The sequence below is a fragment of the Oreochromis niloticus genome, linkage group LG22 (genome assembly GCF_001858045.2).
Source record: "Oreochromis niloticus isolate F11D_XX linkage group LG22, O_niloticus_UMD_NMBU, whole genome shotgun sequence".
Classification (NCBI taxonomy): Eukaryota; Metazoa; Chordata; class Actinopteri; order Cichliformes; family Cichlidae; genus Oreochromis; species Oreochromis niloticus.
Genome location: NC_031985.2, coordinates 1101003 through 1109015, shown reverse-complemented (window position 1 = coordinate 1109015; position 8013 = coordinate 1101003). Strand labels below are relative to the sequence as shown.

Genomic DNA, 8013 nt, shown 5'->3' with positions numbered 1-8013 from the left:
AAGTCTGTGGTTACGATTCAGTCTTTACTCGTCAGAGCGAAATAAAGTCATCAGATTAAATTCAAGATTCTGAACTAAAACTCGTCTCGTCGTCTTCAGGCGTCTCTCTCTTCTTCCTTCTTTTCGAGACAAAAATCTGCAGAAACAGAGATGAGACTTGAGTCAGCAATTTGACCTGCCACACAGCTTTAGGGAGGCTTCAGCACCCCTAAAATAGGCCTAACGACACCACTGGCTTTACTCCACCTTCTTCCACGCAGGCCTGGACCAACAGCTGTCCCCACCAGGCATGTGCAGACGTGGGGCTTGAGCACCTGCCCCTTCCCTGATGGGTGCCCCAAGTGCCCTTTTTTGAGGCAAATTTTTATAATTTTTTTGATATTTTTTTTCATGTGTGTGCATGTGGAGTCCTGCCTGTGCCCCTCAACAACAATATTTAACTATGAATCTCAGTCATCAGTCACATGACTACCATTACCCAATGATCGCCCTTGACAGCAGAGCGCACTGGTTACGAACCGGAAACGAGCTCCCAAAGAGCACGCGCATTTTTTCCGCCTGAGTGGTGTGAAGCTGTAGGCGAAACGCACAAAATAACTGGGAGATGCAGACTGATGCATCAAAAACCACTAAGTAGCTGTATTGCGCACACTGTAGTCTATAGGACACAGCAGTATTAGCTTATTATGCACACGTTAGTAAGCTGTCTTGTGGCAACTGACGAATTGAAACAAATGAGCGTGCTGTGTGTGCAACAGCGTGACAAACATTACCTGTTCTTTTATTAACTGCACAAGTAGTGCTGGTCATAGCTGCTAGCTAACTGGATAAGGCTGTCAGGGGTCTGTAGATCTGTCCACTGTTTTAGGGAACATGTTTAGTTTAGTTTAGTAAGTTACAGGGCTTTTCCTGCCTTTGTGGAGGGCTTATATTTCACTGAAAACTAATATGCATGTTCACATAATTATGGATTATTATAATTATGGTATTAGGAAAAACCCACTATGTTTTAAAAATACATTAAGAAACAGATTATATTAGATTTATATTTCAGATAGGACAAAATGCTAATTTTACAGCAGCAACATTATTGTATCTCTGCAGTTTAAACATTTAAAAAAGTTTCTACCTGCACACACAGGATAGTCAAACAAACTGAATCATCATAAATACATTATTTTATATTTATTACTTTATGTTTAACATTTGGGGGCTCGTTCCGGTGGTTGGAGAAAGGAGAAGACCAGGGAGGCGCTGGACAGGGTCCGAGGTGGTCAGGCGGACAGACGGTAATCAGTGATGGAAGTGAGGGGACATTCGCCGGCGAATTAAAAAAGGTAAGACACTACCTGTTGAAATGAATTCCAAAAGGTGTCAAATTGACTATGACAAAATTTGAAAGTCTACTCACTGAAAGTTACTGATGAATGTCTGTTTTGATTTAATTCTGATTGTAATCTCATGAGTATACTGGTTGAAATAAGGATAATGAAAGTAGTAAAGTACAGTACTGAGAGAATTAAAAGCGGTCGGAGCTGCTAATTTAGTGTGGTAGGGAATTTGGTTATGGTGTGGGGTGAAGCCCCGTTGGTCATTTGATCTACGTGTGATGGTCAGTTCGTGGGTTCAAGTCCCTTATGTCCACAACGGGAGATCTGCCTCAATCTTAATCCTGCTTCGGGTGTAGATTGTTGTTTCAAATTATTATAAATTTTTTAGAACGACAGCGGCGTCTGTTAAGAAGCGCATTTTCTCCTTGGTAACACTTGCGCTAGGGCAGGACGCTGACCCTAGACCTACCACTGGGTAGGGATAGTACCGTCGACAGCGGGGGAGAAGTTGGGAAACTCCGAAATTGCTAGGGGTTCAAGTCCCCTATTCTTGCGCTTGTTTGGCTACCTGTAAATTAAGTTAGGACTAGATATTTGGACAGGCCAGTTCGAGTCTGGTCTGCTGAATTGGTCGCAAAAAACCTGGGGTTTGCCCGTTCGAGTCGGTTATGGTAAATTTATCGAAATTGGTAGGAGCTAAGAGGCCTAAAAAATCTGTGCAGTTGTAAAAATAAGGACGTCTGTGTAACATAATAATATAATAATAAGAAATCCTCGGCTGAAGGGAGTCTCTGTATCAGAAGCACTGCCTGCTGACTTCTATTTTTAGAGGGTGTGTGTTCATGTAAATGAGGAGCGGTGACGCTCATAGTGACTATCGCTTTCGGTTTCGAGTGGATTGAATGTGTAACTATTGTTTGAAAAATTTTGCTAAAATGTCTGTAACTAAGAGGTTGGTTTTGCATATTACAAGAGGATAAATAGAGTTGAATTAATTGTGGAGAATGTGTGATCAGTGACCGAGCTTAAGGGTCACCGTTTAAGTGTGTGAGTGCGTGATGAGTTTGACTGAGGGAGGGAATGCTGCAGGTCTGTGAGTTATTTTCAGATAACCTGTGCTTATGTAAATGAAGCGGCTGCTATCGTGAGTGCACGAAGGGGTTTGAACAGCTGTTTAATAAAGAACGTGGCTGCGAAATCCCTAGAGTTTTGGGGAGTTTATAGAAATTGTTACGTATTGCTGAATGCTTGTATTTAAGATGCTGGTTTTGTTTATTACCATTTTGTGAGTAAAGTTTTAATTTTTGACATGAGTGTATGACTGTTTTGCTGAGTTTTGAGATAGAATATATGAACTGTGATTTGATTTTTCTTAGGATAAAAAGGATGTTTGTTTCTGGATCTTGTCAGATTGAATATTCACGTATGGGGAGTGTTATTCATATGAGATGCATTTGTTGGGCTGAAACGCCGGAGAACCACTATGGTTTTACAGTGTCTGCAGAAATAAGACGGTCAGAGTTAGAGTTATTTAGCTTTCTGTTTCGTAGTTTCCTGATATTCCGGTGCTTGGAAAAATACATTGAGACACGAAAGAGACCCAGGTGAAGCTGCCAGTGCGTTTTTATCGTTCTGCGAACGTGCCTTTAGTCCATTTGACATAGAGTACCACTGGACCGGGTAACGGACGGTGAAAGTACGAGCATATGCAAATGAGCTGGCTGCTGTGAAACGCACAAGGATCTCTGCTTTGGTTTAAAGTGTTTTTGAGGTCATAAGCATGATTTACACATATTGTTAACTGACTGTAAATATTACGTTGCTTTGTTTGTATGGGGATATACATGGGGCTTTGTTTCATTGCTGCAATGATGTTATTGATGAGCTGGGTTTGGAATATTGTTGTTGTGATGCAAAGCTAGACGCTTTGAAGTTAAAGCTGTTTTAATTTAGGCAATACATAACGGGTGATATTGACGTTTGAATTTTCTTGTGTTTTTTACCTGAGGCTTAAATAAACAAATAAGTACCTCTGAGAAACCCGGTCAAATTTTACTATGCATAACAACACATGGTGCATTTAGGTATAACTCACTGCGGCCTATGCTGTGGTGATAGGACTGATTATAAAAAATTGATGACCTTTTGAGATTAAATTGTGGAGATAAGATAAAGTACACAAAGTTTAATCGGATGATTTGAGTTTGTTAAGCACATGGCCATATAATAATGTCGAGCTGTAGCATGCTGACATATCAGTAGAGAATTGTTAAAGACGAATGAGCTGTCTTGACGCAGAGAAAATGGAGTGGTCGTCCTGTTAGGATCGAATGATACTCCGGCTCGGTGGTCAAGTTCAGACATAAGCCTTAAGCAATCATGAGCCACTAATAAGCGTGACAGATTAATAGATATAAAATTACAGGATTGAGTGTTAAAAGATCACAGTGAAATGAGCACGCAATAAAGTGGACTTATTAGGAGTAGAAGAATTATACAATAGAGGGGAGTTGGTGTTAACTTACCAGTAAAACAAAAAACAAAACAAAAAAAAAACAAAAAACAAAAAACAAAAAACGGGTTGGTTGGTTGAAATAACAAGGTTTAAAATTGAAGAGTGTTAATCTGGACTTGAGGTTTACATAGGGAACAATCAGCTGGAAAATAACTGAAATGCTGTTGGAGGGGTTCTGTAAAGTGGATATTTCACTCGGGGAAGGTGTGTTTGAAGTTAACTGTGTTTGCCAAGGAGAAACGGAGAATGCCCCGTATGAGGTGTCCATATCCGCAACAGTTGAGTTAGATGATTTGGATGACTATGTAAATAAATGTTTGCTATTGTTTACGGGATTAATGGAATTGGCGGACAATGAAAATAACTCGGGGTGGGTGCCATCTAACGCGGCGGAGTTTCTTGTCTCCCTGGTGGAAGCGGCAGAGATGGGTGCCGAGTTTGACATGCTTGGATGAGGGTGTGTTAAGGTGGAACCCGGGTCAGAACAAATGAAGTGTGTTGTGATGAACGGGTGGTCAAGTCACGGATGGCTTATGATAAGTTGGGTTAAACTCTGTGTGTCACCAAGCAGGAGAAGACGAGGAAGCGGCTGTCAGAGTGGTGAGACGGGTTGTGGAAACCGAAAGTGAAGGACAACAGAGTAGCTCAGGAGGAGGAGCCAGAAAATGTCACAGGAGGAGGTAAGTGAGTGTGTGGCAGAATGAGTGACAGGGCGACCTCTGGTGAAATAAAAGGGTATAAGCCCTTGAAGGCACAGCTTGAACAGCTGAAGAAAGCTGTTCGACTGGCTAATGCTGGAACATTAAAAGCGGCTGAAAAAGAATGTCAGGTTATGGAGCTTGAGGTAAGTAAGCTCATTACATCTCAACAAAAGAAATTGAGTGATGAAATAGCTCTGAGCTTGGTGTTTCAAGCTGAAGGGAAAAGATGTGAAGAACAACTGAAGCAACTGGAAGAGGAGTCTGTGGGTCGCTCAGTGACTAGAAAGACCAAGGCAGAAATGAAGGACCTCAGAGAAGTGCATGACAAGTGCTCTAAGTGGTTGTTTTTGTGGAATGCCGCAAAATCTTGGATGAAGGAGGATGACACGGCCAGAGCAGGGGACATGGTGAGTATAATGGCCTCAGTAAAACAACTAAAAGAGGAAAATAAAAAGTTGGAAGATCAAATGAGAAACTTGACCACAAAAACAGAGGAAACTGCTAGACCCTCAACACCCAAAATATACCCATGGGCTACTTTAATGCCAAGTGCCCCACCCCCACCCTATGTCATGCCGGTAATGACTTTGGATGGAGGACAGGTGCGCGGGCCTGGAGGACAAACAGGAACAGTCCTGGGAGGAGTGGTGAATGTTGAATACACGGGTGAACACATGGGGAGACAAGAGGAAGAAGTAAGAGCAGGGGGGCGTCAGCCCTTTTGTGAAGGTGGGAGACTGGAGGCCTCAGCTGCAGATGAAGGCCCAACCTCGCCACAAAGGGGAATCAGGAGTGATAAGCTGACGCCGTCCGAGGAACACCTGCTGGATCAGCCAAGACAGGACAGACAGGAGGAGGGGATGCACACCCGAGAGGAGGGGCGGCCCACGATGGAGCTGGGGGCCCGGCCCAAGCACAAGGGATCGCCAGGTCCGCAGAAGGAAGGACAGGCCCAGAGGAGGAGATCGGGTGGAGCAGAAAAAACGCCCGACCGGGAACACTGGGAAGGAGAAGTGCATGGTCCTATGTATGAGGAGCCTGAGGCATTGCTGAAGGTGTTCAGCACATTGGAAGTGATGAAGCGGGCAATATTTAAGGGGAGGCCAAAGGATAAAATAGAGGACGAGGTCTCCTGGAGTGATGAAGAGGAGGATGGCGAGGAAGAGGAAGTGGCCGAAGAGGGAGAAGTTGAGTCAGACCCAGGTCCAAGCATAAGGCTGAGAAACCGCGAAGTAAAAAAGAATGAAGGCGGAAAACAGAAGCAGGCCACTCCAGGTCGGAGAAGATCAATGTTTGGGCCGTCAAAGGGAAAAACACAGGTGAAGAAAAATAGAAGAGTAATTTTTGATAGAGGAGTACAGAGAATATGCCTCTGATGTCTGGTCCATGTGGTGAACCAGTGTATAGAGCGTATAAAATCAGAGATTTGGAAGCATTGGTTAAACAACTTCCGCCCATTACAGAAGGAGGGGCTAGTTGGCTGAGGAAACTGACCACACTGACCGAAGCAGAAGAGCTTGCTCTCGGTGATTTTCGCGGGGTCGCTGGACGCTGCCTGCTGGGTGGAGGATTAGCTGATGTAGAGGGGCTAGCACGCACCACTACGTATGCTAATGACCTCCCTCTTTCTGAGGTCCAAAGTGCCCTGTTTGATGCTGTTCGTGAAAAGTATCCAACACGCAACACCGGCACAATACCTAAGATAATTTGGGACCCTAAAGACACACCAGGGGAGTTCTTAGCTAAAGCTAAGGAGCAGTGGTTGATTGAGACAGGCATTCATCCAGGTAAGGAGGGCGAAAGTCGGGCGTGGTTCCGTTCCGCCGTTCTGGCAGGACTGCCAAAACAGGTCACAGCAGACTTAGAGAAGAATCCAGACTTTGCAGTAGCAGACTCCGCACAGTGGGAGAGGCACGTGGTGCATCGCCTTCAGCAGGAACAGGATTTGGTGAATAAACAAAAGAAAGAGCTCGAGGAAGCACAGGCTCAACTTATTAGGTTACAGTTGGGGGAAGCCCGCGACAAAATTGACAGTAAGAAAAAGGAAATGAAAGAACAAAGCAAAAAAATCATGGTGGCAAGGCCCGGGGCTGATCCGGTGCCTGACTGGCCGGATTTGGATCCGAATCTCTATCCTGATGACCGCTGGCCCGCCAATGCACCAGGGCAACGTAGACCCGCTGGGAATTGGGGGACCGGTGGTTCGCAAAGGGGGCGTGGTGGATCCGGCAGGGGCGGACTAAGAGCTCGGCCTCTGGGGTCTCCAGCTGACAATGATGGTTGGAGTGGCTGTTTCTTCTGTGGAGCGGAGGGACACTGGGCTCAAGAATGCCCTGTGAGGCCCCGTAACTATCCACGGCGGGGCTATCAACCCCAGGCACGCGGAAACATCAGAGGAGGAGCTGCGTACAGGGGGGCGCACAAAGCTCCGAATCCCAGTGCAGCGCCCGTCGCCCAGTATCCAGTCGCTGACTGGGGCTGGGACGGGGAGCAATACTGACGCCGCCCGGAGAGACCGAACAGTGTGGGTGCGGCAGAACCCATGCTGTCGATGACCGTGGAAGGTACAGAACTACCCTTCCTGGTGGACACTGGAGCGACTTATTCCACATTGAGAGACACACCTAACTGTGCAACGCTTTCAAATAGCACAGTCAGTGTTGTGGGTTTCTCCGGGATTCCGATGACTCTGCCACTGACTGATCCAGCTTTGACGCAGCTGGGAAAACAGACTTTGAAACACCGATATGTGGTGTCACCACAGGTGCCTGTAAATCTCATGGGCAGGGATCTGCTTGTGAAACTGGGAGCAACTATTATGTGTTCGGCAGATGGCCTGACGGTCTCTCTGCCAGGAGGAAAAGAATTCCCATGCCTGGGATCGCCTTCAAAGACTCAATATCTGGTCAGAGACTCTGAGCAGTCCACAGCAGAAATATACTGGGGACGGCTGGTGGAGGAAGGCATTCTGAGAACATACCAGCAATGGAGACCCTGGATAATGAGCTTGGCCGTCTACTCTGAGCCTAGAGATCCTTACCACGTCACCCTTTTTTATGATAAGGAAGAAGACGACACCTATAGGGAACAATTTGAGAGTGATCTAGAGGGAGAGACTTGGAATGTAAAAACACACAATATTTACATTGGACCAGAAGGTGTCGCCGCGGCTGTCAAATTAACGGATGAACAATTGCCCTGGTACAATGTGGGAGAGGATTCAGCCCCTCACATTACTTTGGCGGTCCATGTTGGTCATGAGGCACGAGAACTAGGGCCAATGGTCAAGCGGGCGCTGGACAACTCTTGGTGGCAAGGTACGCAAATTCCAAATGTTTGGTATGCTCCTAAATGTAAAATCTATCGTATATTTTGTTGGTCTAACGATGCTGTGATTTTAGAACACAAAGAAATTTCCAGAACACATGGCAGAGAGAAAACAGATCATCCAGACGCGGTGGCTGAA

The 8013-nt window shown here is 45.6% G+C and overlaps 1 protein-coding gene across 2 annotated transcripts in view; it reads right to left on the bottom strand.

The window, feature by feature from the left end:
• Window positions 1–2: 2 nt before the first annotated feature.
• Window positions 3–8013, bottom strand: part of LOC100708477 (saxitoxin and tetrodotoxin-binding protein 2) — a 36047-nt gene continuing 28036 nt past the window's right edge. For both annotated transcript variants that reach the window (XM_019351026.2, XM_019351027.2), the window contains one exon: window positions 3–136. In XM_019351026.2, coding sequence (XP_019206571.1) covers window positions 96–136 — 41 coding nt within the window. In that variant the 3' untranslated portion in view covers window positions 3–95. The remainder of the gene's footprint in view (window positions 137–8013) is intronic.